Genomic DNA, 19690 nt, shown 5'->3' on the forward strand with positions numbered 1-19690 from the left:
CCCAGAAGAACACATTTGAGTTTTCCTGGGGAAGTTGGGGCTGGCATCTCCACCCTCTGCCATTATCCGTTAGAGCTGAAGGTGGTTACCACAGCGGGAGGCTGGTCATCCTTCTCCAAGATGTTCCCAAGGGGCTGCCGTGGCCCTCACCTAAAGCAGTGTGGTCTGGAGACCACAGGCATCAATACAAAGTCTGGAAATACAAATTCTCAGGCCACCCCAGACCTACTGAACCCAAATCTCTGGGGATGGGACCCAGGTGATGCTCATGCCACACTGGAGAGTCGTTGCCCTCGAGGCAGGAGTATCTGGACCCTGATGGGTTTCTCAGTAACAACAGTGAAAATAATAAGCTTTTCTAGCACCTAGCCAGGCATTACAGGATTCAACACATTGCCTCCTCACAGCTCTAAGAAGTAGGACTCTTACTGTCTGGATTTTCAGATGAAGAAGCTCAGACGTCGGGTAGTAGCTAAGGGGCACCCAGCTAACTGAGTGGCAGTCGTGCCCTGAGTCGTGCCCAGAGCCCCTGAGGACCAAGGGCCAGGAACTTGTTCTCATAGCCATGTTGGTAAGACCCGTGTACAGCCAATAGACTCATGAAAGTTGGAGCTGAAACTGCTTTACAGAAGGGGGTCTTCTTGAAAGGCACCTTTCTCTTTAAAATCCTTCAATGAGTTAACCACCCCCCTGCCCCACCCAAGATGCTACATGGCTGGCCCTGGGGACCTCTCCCACTTTGCCTGAACACCTTGCTCATTGGCCCCAACCTCACCAGCCTCCTCTCAGTTCCTTCCCAACTGGAAGCATTTGCACAAGATGCTCCTTCTTTCTGGAACATTCTCTCCTCTCACTCTTCCTCCAAATGGCCCACTCCTTAAATTTTTCCCTTCAATATAAATTCCTCACCAGTCCTTCTAGAACCACCCATTAGAAGTGGATCTATTATCCTCTTTTCCAAGGCCTTATGTATTTCTGTGATTACAATGATAATTAATTGACTTCTTTGTTGTTTTGTTTCTGCCGCTAGTTTGGCTGCTCTGTGAGGGTAGGGACCATGTTTGGGTTCTTCAGCCTCACTCAGCTCCTGTCAGGTGCACAGTAGATACTCAGTATCTGTGGAAAGAGTGTTTCTCCTCCTCGGCCTCATACAGATTAGTACTTAGGTTTAGTATCAGGTGACGGAAACCCACCTTACTGAGGCTTAATCAGATCGGGGTTTTATTTTTTTCATGTACTAAGTTGCCTGAGGTGGGCAGAGCAGCCCACCTGACTGAACGTGACTCCTTGAGGCACCTGGGACCCAGGCCCCCCTGGCCTGGCCTGTTTCCTACTCTGCCATCATTGCTACACCCCGTCATGTGACTGAGTTCCAGGCAGGAAGGGCAGGGGTGAGCCCGCAGCTGGCTGGCCCGTCCGGGGACTTCAGCTTACACTCTGTCGGCTGGGCTTGTGTCAGGTAGTCATGCTCAGCTGCAAGGGAAGCTGGAAAATCACCTTATAGCTGAGCACGTTGCTGCCCCAAATAAAATTAGAGTTCGGTTGGTAAGGAGAATGGGGAGAATGGGTATTGGAAAGACAGCCGGCCGTCTCCTGAAGCTTCTCTGAAGGGAGAGAAGATCTGAAGGGGTCTCTGAATCAGTTTCTTTGCTCTAGTTAAATTGGCTGACTTAACCATCAAGCCAGAGAACTTTCCAGGGTCCTTTAAAAGCTTCTGGTCCAACCCCCTCCTCTTAAAGTTATAAAGACTGGGGGTCTCTGGATCATTGAACTTCTGTGTGGCCCTACATGAACCTAACGGCTGAGAGAAGACTAAAGCCAGGGGTCTTCCTCCTCTGACTGAAGGGTCTCCTCAGCAAGCCCAGGAAGGTGATGGCTGGAGGGGTTTAAGTGTATCAAGTAAAAGCTCAAGACTTAAACATGCAAGTTTTAGAGATACTACAGAAAGTATCTTTTTCGTAAAATCTGAACTTTTTTTTTGTTTTTCATTTCTTAGGTATATAGTGCTAAATAGGAGTTCAGTTTTTCTACATTCTGCTTGTTTTTTTTTTTTTTTTTCCTTTCCCCTTCCAACAAACTGCTCTTTTTAGGTATGTTTTTTCATCCTTTCACCAGTAAAATTTATGAGCATTTATTTAAAAGAAAAAAACATTGGAAAAACTGAAGAGAGAAAGAGTGATTATACATATGGAAAGCTATAAAGAGCCACAGTGAATGTGTTGCGGTTATTGCTTTCTTAAAAAAACAAACCAGGCAGGCAGTTTGGAACCTGAAAGAGTCCTGTGTGAGGGCAGGCAGGCGGCAGAGGCTGCGAGTGATGGGCGAGTGGCCGGGGGCCAGGGAGGCCAGGGAGGAGACGTTAGCTGCCTCCACCCCCACTCCCGCCCTCCTCCATCTCCCCTCTGACCACCCCAGACAGGCCCAGAGAGAAAATGACTTTACCGAAAACACAAAATTAAATTTAAAAAAGCTTCTTCAGAAAAATAAGATGGTCCAGACAGCCCCTTACCACAGGCTGAGGGAATCCAGTGATCGCCGGCCTGCCAGGGCGTCACACCCTGGTGAAGTCACACCACATCTCGAGTTTGGGGGGGGCAGGGGGGGCAAGCCATGTTCTTCTGGGGACGGGGGTGTCCTGAAGGCCAACTTCAACCTGTTCGGCCTTCCGATGTTCTCCTTCCCCAAGTATTTGGGACCATCCTTGGGAATGATAACATGTCTGCAAATCCGTTCTTTTGGCTTGCCCCTCGTTCGCCTCCGGCCCCGGGGGCTGCAGTTGGCCTCTTGCCGTCTCCTAACCAGCTTCGCCAAGCTCTGTGGCTCCCCATCCACACTCCTGCCCCTCCATCCACCTCCCTCAATTCCCCCAAAGCCTAGCTAAGACCGCATGGGAACATTTCACAAAATTGTACTTGGGAAATACAATGTAGAAAGTAAAACACTTGGACCGGACGCTGGCTTTGGAGTTGGTTCGTGGCCCTTTGTGGGACAAGCCCTCCCTACGCCTTCACTCTCCTTGGCCCTCTGCCTGTTCCCACGTTGCTTCTCCCCTCCCCCATTTCCTCTTTTACATTATGGGACATTCCTGCTTAGATCTTCTCTCTTCCGTCTCTGTTCTGGGATTTGGGCTCTGACTTGACATTTCCTAAAGACCCACTGGAGTGTTTCTCTCTTCAGGTTACAAATTCTGCCTCCTTTCCGGACACAAGCACCACTAGCCACTTTATTATATGTGCTGCCGAAGCGAGCACGCCCACCAGCCACTTTAAAGTGATAATTCTGCAGCTTCCAGGGAAACAAACAAATAGCTTCTACTGGGCACTCAGTTATGAAAGCAAAGCTGAAGGAGGCTGCTGTCAGAGCTTCCTCCTCCCAGCCTTCCACGAAGCCCCACGGCTTGCAACCTCCCGCCACAGTGTCAGCAGGCCGCGGCCCTCTCGACCCGCACTGTCCTGGGAACACTCGCCCATCGCAAGTCCCAGGGCCCCTCTGGCTCTACTCCGATCTGCCCACAAACCTGGGAAGGCTCTCTGTACTCTGCCCAGACCTGTCACCAGGCTGTGATTTTTTTGGGGGTAAAAAATACAAATGTCTTAGAATCATAAAGTGTCACAGCTGGAAGGGACCCCAGAGATCCTTCTGTCCTACCCCCTCATTTCATAGATAAGGAAACTGAGGCTCAGGGATGTGCGGTGACCTCCCCGAGTTATGTAATGGGTTTGTGGCAATCTACTTTTGGATGGCATTCCCTCTCCCGTTTTGCTCTCTTCTGAAGTTAGAGAATGTCTGTGTTAGCTGTGTACTTTCTTCAGCCATGTGTGACAGAAAGCCAACTTGATGAAGCTGGAGGGGGAGAAAATGGAATTAGTTGGCTCATCTCTAGAGCTGTGGTGAGGGTGTGGTGGCTAGACCCACCTGAATCGCCTGGCCTCAGAGTTGGGAAGGGTGGTCCCTAGGGGAAGACAGAGGTGCTGTTACCAGAAGGAGGAGGATGCTGGGCAGGGAAAATGAGAGATGTCCATTACAGTCCACCACTTAGCTGCGTCAGGTTCTCATAGACTTCTCTTCCCATGCACACAATTGTATCCCATACAGCCTTAAACACACTTGCCAAAGCGAGACAGCTGAAATCTCATCCAGCTACTGCATTCGGCCATTTTCACTGTGCCTGTTTGTGCTATTTGCAAGGATATCCCTTGTCCACAGTCCTCCTTTGATCCCTAATATGGACATGGACTGATTCTCCTGCCTTTTTTTTTTTTAATTTTTTTATTGTTATGTTAATCCCCATACATTACATCATTAGTTTTAGATATAGTGTTCCATGATTCATTGTGCATAACACCCAGTGCTCCATGCAGAACGTGCCCTCCTCAATACCCATCACCAGGCTAACCCATCCTCCCACCCCCCTCCCCTCCAGAACCCTCAGTTTGTTTTTCAGAGTCCATCGTCTCTCATGGTTCTTCTCCCCCTCCGATTTCCCCCCCTTCATTCTTCCCCTCCTGCTACATTCTTCTTCTTCTTTTTTTCTTTCTTAACAAATATTGCATTATTTGTTTCAGAGGTACAGATCTGAGATTCAACAGTCTTGCACAATTCACAGCGCTTACCAGAGCACATACCCTCCCCAGTGTCCATCACCCAGTCACCCCATCCCTCCCACCCCACCCCCCACTCCAGCAACCCTCAGTTTGTTTCCTGAGATTAAGAATTCCTCATATCAGTGAGGTCATATGATACATGTCTTTCTCTGTTTGACTTATTTCGCTCAGCATAATACCCTCCAGTTCCATCCACGTCGTTGCAAATGGCAAGATCTCATTCCTTTTGATGGCTGCATAATATTCCATTGTATATATATACCACATCTTCTTTATCCATTCATCTGTTGATGGACATCTTGGCTCTTTCCACAGTTTGGCCACTGTGATTCTCCTGCCTTTTTAACAAACCATTTTCTACGTTTTCGTTTGGGGATCTTTAAGCATTGTCTTAGAGCTTCTGTTTACCACGCTTGGGCACTCTCTGGCAACAGGGTTGCCGTGAATAGTTGTCCAGTGTGTACACTGCACAAAAGCATTCTGCTGAGAGGATGAGGGACTATGTCTGCCCAGAAGGGGAAGGATGCACTTTTCCATTTCACATAAAGTCTCTCCTAGGCTAAAATTGTATTGTCCTCTGACAACATGAGCACTTTAAAAGCTCAGTAAAGGGGCGCTAGGATGGCTCAGTCGGTTGGGAGTCTGACTCTTGATTTCGGCTCAGATCATGATCTCGGGGTTGTGGGATGGAGCCTCACATCGGGCTCTATGCTCGGTGCAGAGTCTGCTTGTCCCTCTCCCTTTGCTCTTCCCCTGCCACTTGCGCGAGCTTTCTCTCTCTCTCTCTCTCAAATAAATAAATAAAATCTTTAAAAACATAATAAAATAGTAGGTGCATCACTTAGAATGCTTTTTACAGCCTCAGTGCTTTTTACAGTTAATAAGAGGGAAATGTATATTCTTTGATATTGTTTAGTCCAAAGGTGGGGCAACGGACTTGACAATATCCAGGGAAGGGTGTCTCCTTCTCAAGAGTGGAAAAACATTTTCTAAAAGCTTCCTTGCTGGCTCCCCTTCACTTCTTATTGGCCAAACTGGGTCAAATGCCTACCCCTAAATCAATCACTTGTAAAAGACAGTGGGATTCCTCAGTTGTCTTAAGCCAATCTTGGAACTTATCCCTGAGCTGGGGATGGGGTGACTTTCCTGAGGGGTGATACCTGCACCGAATCTTGGTTTGTTCAGCGAGGAAGAAGGGAGGGACACTGGACTCTACTCCATGTGGCTACAGCAGGCCTTCCTCTGTTTACATTCAGGCCTCTGGCCTGTGACCTTTCCTTGAATCTGGATGCCAGGCTGGTAGCTTCTTTCTCATGCTAATAGGGGTCTTGATGCTCTGCATACACCCCCAGTTTTCTGCTTAAAGGCCTTCATCTTTGCCCTTGCTTTGGACCAATGTGAAAGAAGCCCCCGTGGAAAGGCAACGCTGTGGCCTTCTGCTCCAGGTTCCATTCTAGCAAATTAGTCTTTACCAAGAGGCAATTTTCAGCTTCCTGAGGTGCTTTGGAGGGACCCAGGGAATTAGGCCTAGCCTCCACCTGAGACCCGAAGTCCTCTCCCATTGTGTTCTCAGCTTCCTGACAGTGCTGGCCCTAATTTTAGCTTGCAGCATTAATTAATCTTTCCCAGCCTTGCAAGAAAATAGATTACATGACTCTTGATCACCTTAGGTTGCTGGCTGGAGGCTTCAAGAGGCCCACTTGGTGGGGCTGTCCCCCCCCATCCCCCTTCCTCCAGTGGGCTTTTCTGGAAGGAATTCACAGAAGGCCTAAGAATTAGCTAACACCCCCCAACATGTGTAGTATGTGTGAAACAGAGTGAAACTTATAAGACAGCTTTGGATTTAGAAATACAAAAAGAAATATTGTTTTCATAATGCAAACTGAAGAAAGGCTCTACAAAACCTTTTTTCTTGCTGGGGGACAGATTTGAGAGCTCGAGAACACTGCAGGGCCCTAAGAGTTGAGGGAGAATATGAGGGATGGCTAAGAAACAGTTCCTGGTCTAAGGAAACTTATAGTCTCTCTGGGGAGACACACATTAAGGAGGAGTAAATGTGAGTTTGTGTTCAAGCACTGCCTAGTGTAATGAACACCCATTCCTTTCTGTGCCTAGTAAAATCCCGTCATTAAGACTCAGGTCAAATGTCGCCTTCTTGGTAAAGTCTTCCCTGGAATCCACTTCTCATGCACGGCAGAGAAAACGCCCCACTCAGGTCTCCCGCAGTGAGGAATGCATCCCCAGCAAGTCTTTTGCTCATCTCATCCTGTCCTGGTGACGGCTTCTTGTAAGACCTGTTGGAGAACCGAAACGTTGGTTGGTTACTTCCGTCTTCTGCCTGAGACCATGGGCTCTCTGAGATCAGGGACAAGTCAGTGGGGACCTGAATTGTTGTGATGAGGCCACACTTCCCACAGGCTGCCCCCAGCCAGGGACTGGTGTTTCTGGGGGATGCAGGACTCCCCTGACTTGCAGCACTGGCTCAAAGATTTTGTGTCAGCCTGGCCGAAATGTTCTCAGAACGGCTCCTGTCTGTGCTTCTCCTGCCAAAACTCCTCTCCTCCCTGCTTTCCTCCTTTGAGGAGAGACGGGGCAGATACTTGAGAAAGAAGCCAGAGGAAGCTTCAGGGAGGAAGTGGGTCTTATCTGGGGCCTGGACATCAGGCAAGGCTGCTGGAGAGGAAAGAAACAGTCTTCATGGAGACCCTGTATCTGTTGAGGATGGTTTCAATGTTCTATCGTCTTCTCAGAGCTAAGCTCAGGAGAGAGTGGGGGGTCAATAGAATGGGATCCCTCTGTCCTGGCATAGGAGGGTCGCCCAGGTAGGGGGTGGGATAGGGAGGCAGAGGGAACAGATGGAAACCAGAAAGGGCCACCTTGGCTGTTGTCAGTGTCCAAGCCTGAGGCCCTGACATAGAGCAGGGCCCCCAGATGGTGCTGGGTAGCCCCTGGGGGCCCCTGTGGATTAGGGCGGATTTGTGTGAGATGTTTCTGCAGTGAGATCAGCATCCAGAGCCAGAGTGAATTCCCCCTTGCGAGTTCCACTTTCTCCTGGACACTGTGCAGTCCCAACAGGGGTCTGGCCCTGGTTCCCACCACCATGCTTTCTACTCCAATGACATCTGGTTACAGTTCCCATCAAGGGCAGCCCTGATCCTGAGCCCCATAGCGGTGGGGGTAGGGGGAAACACTGGCGGGAGTCGGGTTCCTGCCCCAGCTGCTGCTGCTGTGGTCTGACTCCCACGAGGCCACTGAGGCCAGGAGGAGTGGGGCTGTACCCAAGAGGGGGATGTGCCTGGCACCGGGGAGGGGCAGCCCTGGACCGAGCCAGCAGGTGCAGGAGCGGGATGGGGGCGGAGCGTCCCAGCTGACTCTGCCGTAGAACGGAAGAGCTGGCACTTAGGAACGTGGGGGAGGGGGAGCCCTCACCTGAGGCTCCAGTTGGCGTGGCCGCTCCGGAGTCCACTGCCTGGTCAGCAAACAGGACTGAAGCCCAGGGGCAGGTACCCGGGGCTGTGGGCGAGCTGGCGCCCAGCTGGAAGGCCTTGGGCCCCAGCCGACCCTCAGGCTCAGGCGGGCACTTCACGGCCAAGGGCTTGAGGCCTGGCTTATCTCCCCAGGTGCCCTGTTCCCTGCCACTTTATCAGGGAGGGTGAGAAGGTGTCAGAGCTCGGGACTCCCGTCCTCCCTCCCCGTGGGACGGGGCCCAGGTGCAAGGGGGAGGACAACCCTGGAGCATGGCCAGAAGACCTCTGACCTGGGAGAGTTTAAAAGGCCCCAGGACCTTCTCTCAGCCTCAGTTGATGTTCCCAATTAGCTGCAGGATGAGGCGGGTGCTGATTTTCAGTGTGTTGCTGGGGGCTGTGCTTGGCAAAGAGGACTTTACGGGGTAAGAGGATGGCGAGAAGGGGGTGCTCACGCAGGAGAGAGGAGGACTCGGCCCCTGGCCAGCATCTGGAGGCGACAGACAGGCTGACTTGTGGGAAGACTCCAGAGAGGCGCAGACTAGTACACGCTGGGAGGCGGGCTGACCAGGGGCCATCCCAAGCCCCGGAGAAATCCAAGCTTGAAGGAGTTTTTAGGAGAGGAGGTGGGAGGAAGCCTGGCTGGCTTTGGAGAGAGAAATAGAGTCTAAACTGGGATGGGGATCTCAGTTGGGTCCAGAAGGTTCCAAGGAGCCTAGACCTCCCTTTGCTAAGACCCCTCATGATTCCTCCTGCTCAGCCAGAGGATAGAGGCCCAGCCTGGGGATTCCGGGCCTCTCCATGCCACTGTCCTCCCACCTGGGGAGCGTGAAACGCCAATCAGAGTTGCTCGGGCCCTTCATCTCCCCTCCCTCTCTGCCCAGGCACCAGGTGCTCCGAATCTCTGCAACCGATGAAGCCCAGGTACAGAAGGTGAAGGAGCTGGAGGACCTGGAGCACCTGAAGGTCTGAAGAAGTGGGGAGTCCTCCCCGAGGCTTAGGGTTCCTCTCAGGCTAGCCGGACCCACCCCAGGATGCCACCCTCCCCTGGGGCCACCTGGGGCCTGGGCCCTCTCTCCTCAGCCACCCAGAAAGGACCCAGGGGACTGATCCCTGTTAAGAAATGACTTAACCCCCACCTCCCCCAGTCCCAGAATCTTGCTGCCCTCGAGCATCTGAGCAAAGGGGGGGCCTCCTTTCCGGCACTGCTCTCTCTCCCCTTTGCTTTCTTGAAGCTCCTCCACAGTGCTTCCTGGGCCATTTCCCTGGCCACAGGGGACTCTGTCCAATGGCCACGGTTTCCCCTTCGTCCCCTGCCCCTAACAGCCATGCCACAGCCACAGTGGTAGGGGACACTCTGGCCTAACACCCCCTCCCGGGCTGGCCCCTTCCCAGCTCGCGGGGACAGTGCCTGTTCTCGTCCTCCCCAGCTGGACTTCTGGCGGGGCCCTGCCCAGCCTGGCTCCCCCATCGACGTCCGAGTGCCCTCCCCCAGCACCCAGGCTGTCAAAATCTTCCTGGAGGCCCATGGCATCGGGTACACGACCATGATTGAGGATGTGCAGGCCCTGCTAGACGAGGAGCAGGAGCAGATGTTCGCCTTCCGGACCAGGGCCCGCTCCACGGACACCTTTAACTACGCCACCTACCACACCCTGGAGGAGGTGAGGGACCCCTGGGGTCACTCCGCGCAAGCACCAAGCTCTGCCTCAGGCTGGCAGAATGCGGCCGACCTGGGTGTGCGGGGCACCTGCCGTGTCTCCTGGCGGCCCGGGGGGGCGGGGGTCGTGGCTCCCCTGAATCTCAGCGCTTGCAGCCAGAGGGCGAATGGAGCTGCCCCAGGAGGCATCTGGGTGCCTGGCAGCCACTCCAGCCAGCCTCCCCTTCTCTCCCTTCTCAGATCTATGGCTTCATGGATATCCTGGTGGCTGAGCACCCGCAGCTCGTCAGCAAGCTCCAGATTGGCAACAGCTACGAAGGGCGTCCCATCTACGTGCTGAAGGTAACGGGCACCTGCGTGAGAACGTACCCGGCCTGTATGGGAGAACGGGCAGCCACCTGTGTGTGTCAGGCCTCGCGGGCGAGCCCAGGGTCGCAGAGAACACACCGTGACGTGAGCGCCCCATGCTGACACTGGGGAGGGACAGAATCTCTATGCTGGTCCAGCTGTATGCATACGTGTACACACACAATTCTTAACTTTTTAAGTGACCCGGGTATTTCCAATCAGGTGTCACATTGTGGGAAGTATCCCAGAGTCGGTGGAGTCCAGAGAAAATGTTTTATTTGTGACGGCCCACAGGGAACTGTGTATGGGCAGCAGAAGAGGGCAGGGCCCAGAGTTCTGGCTGAGGCCCGTTTGCCCCAAGACCGGTATGAAGGCTGGAGGCCACGTTCTTCTGGATTCCTGTCCAGACAACCCCCCCCACCTCACCTGAGTGATGGCCCCACAAACGGAGCCTCAGCCTGACATACCCGGGGAGAAGAAGGCCTCTGGGCCGGGGTAGGCTCCCCTTCAAGGAGCCAAGACAGGATGCTAGCTGGATCTCCCTGTTCTTCTCTTCCAGTTCAGCACTGGGGGAAACAGCCGTCCTGCCATCTGGATCGACACCGGCATCCATTCCCGGGAGTGGGTCACCCAGGCCAGCGGGGTCTGGTTTGCAAAGAAGGTAAGCCTGGGGCGGGGAGCAGGGCTCTTGCCTGGTGGGGCTGGTGGTCAAGGCCCATGGGAGCCCCGGCCTCCCCCGTTCACCCAGAAGCAGTGATGCAGAGGGAGCAGGTGCTCACTGCCTCAGCATGGCGGGCGGCTGGCCTGACCCCCTCCGCCTGTCTGTCCCCTCATTCCCCACCAGATCACACAGGACTATGGCCAGGACTCCACGCTCACCGCCATTCTTGACTCCATGGACATCTTCCTGGAGATTGTCACTAACCCTGACGGTTTTGCCTTCACCCACAACAAGGTACAGGCCTTCTCCCATTCTTCAGAGGAAACAGGGTGGGCCTCTGGGCCTCTGAGCCCCACGAGCTACTCACCCCTAATCTCAACCCCCAGAAGTCAAGGGAGGGGCAAATAGACCTGTCTTCCTAGACCAGGGTTCTCATCCTTGGCATTCTTGACATTTGGGGCAGAGAATTCTTTTTTTGGGGGGGGCTGTCCTGTGCATGCAGAGTGTTTAGCAACATCCTGACCTAATACTCAGGAAATGCCAGGAGCAACCCCTCCCTTGAGAGAGCCAAAAATGTCTTCAGACATTGCCAAATGTCTGGGTATTGTCCCCGGGGGAGACCCACTGCCCTGGACCTTATTTCCTAGCTTTATGTTACTTTTATGGCAGGTACAGCGTGCTACCAGTCTAGTGTGTGTGGCGGGGGTGGGGGGTGGGGGGCTGTGGAGGCGCCTGGTGCCTTCATTCCCACCGGTGGAACCCTCTGGCCGAATGCCAGATACTGTTGCCTCCGTTCTCCTTCAACCAAGAGCCTCCTTTGCAGACCTTCCTGACAACCAGTTGAAAGTGGTTTCTGACCCCTGCTATGTCCACCCCAGTGTTACAGATGGGGTGCTTCGTGTTGCTTAGGGCCGCTCACAGCCCACCCTGCTGTCTGTGGGCTCTGGACGCCAGCCCGGCATGGTGACAGACAAGTGTCTGATTCCTTCCCCAGAATCGCATGTGGCGCAAGACTCGGTCCCTCACGGAGGGCTCCTCCTGTGTTGGAGCGGACCCCAACCGGAACTGGGATGCTGGCTTTGGGAGTAAGGCCCAGTGTGACTTGGAAGCAGGGATGGGAAACCCAGAGTGGCTTCTTCCCTTCCTGCGTCCCGCTGCCCCCTCCCCTTTCCTGCCGCAGCGGCGAGGGCAGGGTGGGGGCCTGTCAGTGTCTCCTCGGGCTCTTAGCGAGGTTTTCTTGTGCCGTGTCTAGAAACAAATCTCCCCGCAATGGAATTAAGGTCTGAAATCTGTGTAGGGGTTTTCGAGGGTAACTTCGGCTCCTTCCCTCTGTGGTCCCTTCACTACAAGAATGGGTCTTGGGGACGCCTGGGTGGCTCAGTCGGTTAAGCATCTGCCTTTGGCTCGGGTCACGATCCCGGGGTCCTGGGAGCGAGCCCCGTGTAGGTCATATCGGGCTCCCTGCTCAGCGGGGAGCCTGCTTCTCCCTCTCCCCCTGCTGCTCCCCCTGCTTGCGCTTTCTCTCTCTCTCTGTCAAATAAATAAGATCTTAAAAAAAAAAAAAAGAATGGGTCTTGCTTGAGACCCTCCTGGGGCATGTCCATATCCATGTTGCCTACGCCTGGCTGGGGAGGGAGGCAGGACCCCCAGGTTATAAAAGGCCTTTGGCCTTTCCTTAATCCCAGGGTGGGGGTGAGCCCTCCTGCATTCCACCTCACCCCTGCTTCCATGCGAAGAACTCGAGGCCGTGGAAGCCACGCTGCCAACGATCCTTCTTCCTCCGCCACAGTGCCTGGAGCCAGCAGCAACCCATGCACGGAGACTTACCGCGGCAAGTTTGCCAATTCCGAAGCGGAGGTCAAGTCCATCGTGGACTTTGTGAAGAACCACGGGAACATCAAGGCCTTCATCTCTATCCACAGCTACTCCCAGCTCCTCCTGTATCCCTATGGCTACAAAGCAGAGGTGGCCCCTGACCAGGCTGAGCTGGTACGTGCCCATCCCCCACTTGCCCTGCGGTGCCTAGCACCCCTTTCTCCCACGGAGCCCTGATGGCTTAGGAAGACCTGCAAGGCAGACTAGCCTCAATTTCTGCCTGGGAAACTGAGGCCCACACGGGTTGAGTCACTCCTGTCACGTGACAGAGCAAGGGGCAGGGCTAGACTTGGAGCTGGTACCACAAGCTCAGTTTGGAGCTGCAGTGTGACCAAAGGGCAGTGACCGAAGTGCCAGCCAGACATCCCGTGGGGCTAGAGGACCACGGGGTCGCTGAACTCCCGCTCTCTGCTGGGCTACTTCCCAGCTGGAAGTTGGGCTACACTGGCCCTGCTGTTCTGGGGGGCCTGCTGTTGCTGCCCATAACAGGTGGTTCCGCTCGGCATTTTCTCCAGGACCAGGTGGCCAAGTCTGCTGTGACAGCCCTCTCCTCTCTGTATGGGACCAAGTTCCGATATGGCAGCATCATCAAAACAATTTGTAAGTGGGTGCATGGTCTCCGCAGCGGCCCCGGGAGGACGCTTAGCTGGTGTTTCCTGCCTGGGGTAGTGTCCCTCCTGGGGGAGGTGCCCAGGGGTGCCTTGGTCTGGGAGCATGGGCGAGGAGAACAGTTCTCGGCCGTGCCTCGGTGGGCAGCGGGGCCCTTTCCTGACATGAACTCTGCCTTCTTTGGTACCTTCAGACAAAACGTATCGGCTCCTCTGAGAACTTTTGTCCCCTTGTCTTAGGTTAAGTCCAGCTTTATGCAGGTGGTGGAGGGTTCTGCTGGCATTTCTGTATGACCAAGAAATTCAACTTAAAAAAATACTCCTCCTCTGATGCCTTTCACTTAGAGAATAGATCCTCTCTATCCCCAGCTTACTTGTACCTGCAATGCCGCTGGGAGGAGCACTGCTACCTCAAGACAGAATTCAGTCAGCAAATGTTTGCTAAGCACCTACTATGCATCAGGCCTTGTCTTCTGTGCTTGGGAAACAGTGGGGAATAAGCAAAGATCAGGAACCATACATTCTAGTCGGGGAGAGTGACGATAAACATGAATAAATGATACAGTATGTTAGGTGATGAAAATTAGGGAGGAAAAGAAAAACTAGAATAGGGTAAATGGAATCAGGGATACTGGGCATGGAAGTTGAGGAGGTGGGTAGAAGGGTAGGCCTCAGTGAGTTGGTGCTATTTGGGCAAGTATTAAAGGAAAATGAGGAAGGGAGCCAAGAGGCTATCTGTCTGGGGAAGAGCCTTCTGGGCAGAGGAACCTTCTAGAACAAAGGCCCTACCATGTGATCTGGACTGGCGTGTTGGGGAAATGGCAAAACAACATGGAGCCCCACGTGACGGCAGCCGGGGGGGAGAGTGCACAGGGTCATAGGGGACTAGTGGGGTGGGGGCAGACACCATAGGGCCCTGAGGAACGCAACAGGTCTGCCGGCTGACGAGAGGCAGGGGACAGGGGCAGAGGTGGGAGGTCTGCACACACCCCTCACGTACCTCGTGCCCAGAGTGCCAGGTGTTAGTAGGTGAGTGGGCCACAGTCTTAGCTACGGCTGGCCTTGCTTTTGGATTCCGGGCCTGGTTTGGAAGTGGTTTCAAACTGCATCAAAGTTTTCTGCTTCATTCAATGTTGTCAAATTACATTCTGATACGCAGCCGCCTCCCGCACCCAGGCCCAATTCAAAAGCAACTTGTTATCCACTGTTAACTGCAAATCTGGGCCAAGTTTCTTCCAAAAAGACAGCCAAGGGGCTTTTACTTTGCCTCCGGCCCTTTGCACTTTCTCCTGCAGACCAGAGCCCCAGGGGACAAATCCTGGTTACTCAAGTGGGTAACTCTGGTATATTTGGAGGTTTGACCAAAGCAGCTGTTGGAGGGAGGCGGTTTTCAGTGGGGCTTTCGCAATTGCGAGAACGTTCTTGCATCCCCCTTTGATAGGAGAACCACGGCTGGTCCCTCTCTCTGGGCCTCTTGAGCTGGGACCTTTTGGGGGAGCTTCCTGGGAGGAAGCCAGACTGCTTGGTCAACAGCGGGCCCTTAGCAGGCGCGGCCTCCCCTGAACCCTGCATGAGGCTCGGGGTTTCGGACCATCGGCCCGGTCCACATTAATGTGTCAAGAGTGATTGACCTTTGCTCTCTGGCATCTGCTCCCGCCCCAGACCAAGCCAGTGGAAACACCATTGACTGGAGCTACAGCCAAGGCATCAAGTACTCCTTCACCTTCGAGCTCCGGGACACGGGGCGCTATGGCTTCCTGCTGCCGGCCTCCCAGATCGTCCCCACGGCCCGTGAGACGTGGCTGGCGCTTCGCGCCATCATGCAGCACACCCTCAATCACCCCTACTGAACTGGCCCTTCGGCGCCCTCCTCTTCCTCCTCTCTGGCCCCACCCAGGCAACCGAATAAAGTCTGAGTGTCCATGGAACAGAATCTGGGGGCTGGCACGGACGAGTGCGTCTGCCTTTGCAAGCCGGGGCAGAAGTGGTTTAGTTCCTGCAGGCCTCCCTGGGAATGTGTGGGTGGCTGGACTAGATGACCCCTAAATTCCCCTGCATTCCAAGGTCCTCTGAAGTTGGATCCAAGTGGCGTCGGTCTTAATCAGAGCAGCCGGCGCTCAGCTCGTCAGTGCGGTGGCTCGTTCACACCCGAGTGGCCGGCGGCCACCGCAGCTGCTAACCAAATGCCGGACACCCTGCGGGGTGACGAGTTCGGCCTGCGCCGTGGTCGAGCTAGCTGGGGCCGTTTATCTACAGAGGCAGTAATTCTGAGTACAGCCTAGGCTAATCCTGGTGGCCGCTGCGGTCCCAAATAGACATTGCAGCCAGGCAGAGCAAATTTAATTAAGTCGGGAGAAAACAACCGGGTTCAATGAAAAATTTACTGGAGATAAAGAACAAACACCAATCCCAGGAAATTTTATTTTATTTTATTTAAAATATTTTATTTATTTATTTGACAGAGAGGTAGAGAGAGAACACAAGTAGGCAGAGAAGCAGGCAGAGGGAGAGGGAGAAGCAGGCTCCCCGCAGAGCAGGGAGCCCTATGCAGGACTCGATCCCAGGACCCTGGGATCATGACCTGAGCCGAAGGCAGACGCTTAACCGACTGAGGGCCCCCCCAGGACATTTTATTAACTGTAGTACATCACGAAGACTTTGCTTTTAGGGACAGAAGTGGCCTTATTTTCATATGCCACATCCTTTCTAGCATCCTTCGACACATGGTCTCCACTTCCTCTCCTGTTTTCCCCACCACCACTCCCTTACCATTTGCAAAATTTCTCAAATATCAGGCTCTCCCTCTGATACTCTCCAGAGCTCCTAAAACTCACCGGCTTTCCTCCTGCGGCTCGGCGCTTCTGATGGCTGTGACATGGCGCGGAGCACTAGCCCCACGAGACGCTGGGCAGCTCAGCTTTTTTCTTTTTTTTTTAAAGATTTTATTTATTTATTTGACAGAGAGAGACACAGCAAGAGAGGGAACACAAGCAGGGGGAGTGGGAGAGGGAGAAGCAGGCCTCCCGCTGAGCAGGGAGCCCGATGCGGGGCTCGATCCCAGGACCCTGGGATCCTGACCTGAGCCGAAGGCAGACGCTTAACGACTGAGCCACCCAGGCGCCTCTCATCTTTTTTTCAAAGCAAGAATCTACCCGGTGTTTCTTCCAAATCTCTTCAGATGCAAATGTGGAGCAAATGTGGGGGTTATTCTCACAGCAGTCACTGGAAGGGAGAGAGGGTGGATTGGTAGCTCCCCAAAGAGGGAAGCTGGGGGGAAAAGATGGCAGCTTTCCCTGTGTGAGCCAGGCGAGGTGTTGCAGCACCTCCAGCTCCAAGGACGTAAAAGTCTTATCTTTTCCACAGGTCAAATGCTCTATTTTTGTTTGTTTTGCTACCAAACATTCCAGAGAACAAAAAGTACATTCCAGAAAACAAAAAGTATGAGGCAGACTATACATACAGTATATATAAACTTACATATATGTAGGTTTATGAGGCAAGGTAAAATGGTGTTTCAGTCTTTTCTTTTTTTACGATTTTATTTATTTGAGAGAGAGAGCGAGAGCACGGGCACACACGCGCGCGCGACTGCAGGGAAGAGCGGAGGAAGAGGGAGAAGCAGACTGAGCGCAGAGCCCGATGCGGGGCTCGATCCCAGGACTCTGAGATCATGACCTGAGCCGAAGGCAGCGGTTTAACTGACTGAGCCACCCAGGTGCCCCAGTATTTCAGTCTTTACAGAAAAATGACCTAGAGATTTTATAACACTTCCTTCAAGTTATCTTTTGGGAAACACTTCCATTCAATCTGTGTAGATAAGCTGAAACCCATTTTGATGGCTCAGTTTGGACAAGTAAAAAGCTGATCTTATTGTTTTATTTTATTTTATTAAGTTTGCAAGGACACTATATCTTACAAAATCAGATTCCTTAGACTTCAAGGATAGAATTGCTCAATTTAAAATAATTGTGCTTCCGGATAGCAGGCACCACTTTGTTTGGCATTCAATCTCCAAAACCACTAACAGTAGTTGACGTATAGATGCCCAATAAATATGCTGAGCGAATGTTCTCTACTTTTGCTAACGAACGAACTCAGGAATTTTGTAATCTGTACAGTGTAGGCTTGTGAGTTATTTTGAATTCCCTGAGTTGTAGTTTAGAAAGTGAGGCTCTGAGCAATAAGAGTCTTAAGACACCTGGCAAGATAAGGAACGAACCCCAGAATGAAAATTCCATGACGGCAGAGATTGCATTGTTTTTTCAACATGTAATCCCTATTGGTTGGCCAAAGACATGGCACATAGTAGGCACTTAATAAATACTTGTTAAATGGAGACATGGAACTTGTTAATACTATTTTTTTTTTTTTTTTTTTGTATTTCCAAGTGTAGGACGGGGTTTCCGTCTTATTGGCAGATACATATTTTTACAAATCTGTGGGTAAAAATTTTACTTTATAAAAATATAAAGCAAAAAGGGAAATGATAATTTTAGAAAATAGTGCAGCATATATGAAAAAGTATTTTTTTTTTTTAAAGATTTTATTTATTTATTTGACAGAGAGAGACACAGCGAGAGAGGGAACACAAGCAGGGGGAGTGGGAGAGGGAGAAGCAGGCTCCCCACAGAGCAGGGAGCCCGATGCGGGGCTCGATCCCAGGACCCTGGGATCATGACCTGAGCCAAAGGCAGTTGCTTAACCGACTGAGCCACCCAGGCGCCCTATATGAAAAAGTATTAAAAACCTTGAGGGGAAAGAGTTCTTATAAGTAAAAGGGGTTAAATAAAAAGGATTACCATTTCCAAAGAAAAATAAGCAATTCCCAAAAGAAGAAACAGAAAAAGCTAATAAATGTATGAGAGATACTGATCCTCTGAGTGATTTTTTTGTACATTAAAGAAAAGCAAAGGAATCATTTTTCTCCCATCAGATTGACAAAGGAAAAAAAGACTGACAACTCAGTGTTACCAAGGGTATGAAGAAATAAGACCTGTCATATACTACTGGTGTGAAGATAGATTTATGCCACCTTCCCGGGGGCGGCAGCGGGGAGGGGGGGTGCAATATAAATCAAAATTTCAAATGTATTGTTGCTTTAACCCAGAAAGTGCACTTGGAGAAATTTATTTTATAAAAATATTCAGACAAGTTCAAAGATATGTATGTACAAGGCTGTAATCATACAAAATTAAATAAAAAGGAAAAGAACTACCTAGCTACCAGTATTGATACCCATATGACATGTTTAAACAACGGACTATCTCGAGGCCAGTGCAGACCGTGTTGACATGGGGAAATGGGTCACAAAATACTAAGTGAAAGAGGCCAGCCACATAATGAAAATGTTCTAAAACAGGATTGTGGTAATGGTTGCACAACTCTGTAAATTTTGCTGAGCATCACTGAACTGTACACTTAAAAATGCGGATTTTAGAGTATGGAATTTATACTTCCATACAGTTGTTTAAAAAAATAAGAAGTTGGTTACAAATTAGTATGTCGAGTATGAATCTCATTTTTGTTTGAAACACACATACACATACTATGCCAGGAAGGATATATTCCCCAGTAATAATCGAGGTCCCCCTGGGTGGCGGTGGTGGTGGTTTTCCCTCTTTTCTGAATTTCTTGCAATAAGCTTGTAGAATCAGGAAAGAACACAACTATTTCAAACACACCAAATAACCTGTGGGTAAAGTATAACCTGGAATCAACTTAATATCAACATCAAACATTTCATGGCCATCTTAATTTGTGCCAGATTCTTTTTTATGATTTGCCTCAACTCATCTCTTCTGCTCTGGCATCCTATTTCACCATCTTGCCCAGAACAATGTATCTTATCTTCGGAAAAATTTATACTCCAGATAGAGCTGGAAGCAGTAGTGTTTCTACCCAGGGAAGGGGTTTCTCCCGCTCCCAGTTGGGAGCTCTTCCCTACGCAGTCTGCCATAGCTCAGACGAAAATCCCCAAGAGCCCTTTCTGCTCACATTCGGTTCCTGTAGCAATCTGGGGAATTGATTATGCTAATGCCTATTCTCCAGGGCTTTTCAAAAATCTTTATCTTTAAATGAACTCATTTGGCTTTTTTCTTACACCATCATATATGGTTCTCAATGTGGCCTGTGGGCCATTGGTGGTCCGTGAGAATCCTTCGGGTGGCCTCTTGAATTAACACTCAGATATGCACGTGTAGCTTTCTGGTTTTGGCTTGAAGTTAAATTTGAAATGTCACTGAATACAATCCAGATATGACCTCACTGGTCCCTCATCCAGTGCAGTGGTATTCATTATCTCAGTGAGTGTTTTGCAAGGGCAAGTGGGGCCAGGTGGGTTTGAGGCTGCAGAAGGACTCTTGCTCTAAGGACTCTAAGGACAGAAACATCATTCTGCAAACATACTCAGACCCAGATGCTACTTACAGGAAACTGATATGGCCAGCCATCACATTCAAAGTGGCCACATG

General features: G+C 51.5%; 1 protein-coding gene and 1 long non-coding RNA gene across 2 annotated transcripts; one reads left to right on the forward strand and one right to left on the reverse strand.

Moving 5' to 3' along the window:
• Positions 1 to 6440: 6440 nt before the first annotated feature.
• On the reverse strand, positions 6441 to 12635 carry LOC118526907 (uncharacterized). Its single transcript, XR_004912874.2, has 2 exons — positions 12565 to 12635; positions 6441 to 6898 (listed from the first exon to the last, which is right to left on the reverse strand). It is a non-coding gene; the product is annotated as an uncharacterized LOC118526907 (long non-coding RNA).
• On the forward strand, positions 8414 to 15153 carry CPA1 (carboxypeptidase A1). The gene is made up of 10 exons (XM_036078399.2): positions 8414 to 8493; positions 8953 to 9034; positions 9499 to 9732; positions 9969 to 10070; positions 10636 to 10737; positions 10921 to 11031; positions 11732 to 11822; positions 12527 to 12726; positions 13128 to 13212; positions 14883 to 15153. Exons 1-10 carry the CDS (start codon positions 8429 to 8431, stop codon positions 15068 to 15070), a joined length of 1260 nt encoding a protein of 419 aa, XP_035934292.2. The 5' UTR covers positions 8414 to 8428; the 3' UTR covers positions 15071 to 15153.
• The last annotated feature ends 4537 nt before the right edge of the window (positions 15154 to 19690 follow it).

This window comes from Halichoerus grypus, chromosome 12 (genome assembly GCF_964656455.1).
Source record: "Halichoerus grypus chromosome 12, mHalGry1.hap1.1, whole genome shotgun sequence".
NCBI lineage: Eukaryota > Metazoa > Chordata > Mammalia > Carnivora > Phocidae > Halichoerus > Halichoerus grypus.

What these genes read in the sequence shown, in the direction of transcription:
- CPA1 (XM_036078399.2), top strand. Translation starts at nt 8,429, where the DNA reads ATGAGGCGGGTGCTGATTTTCAGTGTGTTGCTGGGGGCTGTGCTTGGC. An exon ending in AGGACCTGGAGCACCTGAAG is followed by an intron (nt 9,035 to 9,498) that starts GTCTGAAGAAGT and finishes CGTCCTCCCCAG; the next exon opens with CTGGACTTCTGGCGGGGCCC. An exon ending in CCTACCACACCCTGGAGGAG is followed by an intron (nt 9,733 to 9,968) that starts GTGAGGGACCCC and finishes CTCCCTTCTCAG; the next exon opens with ATCTATGGCTTCATGGATAT.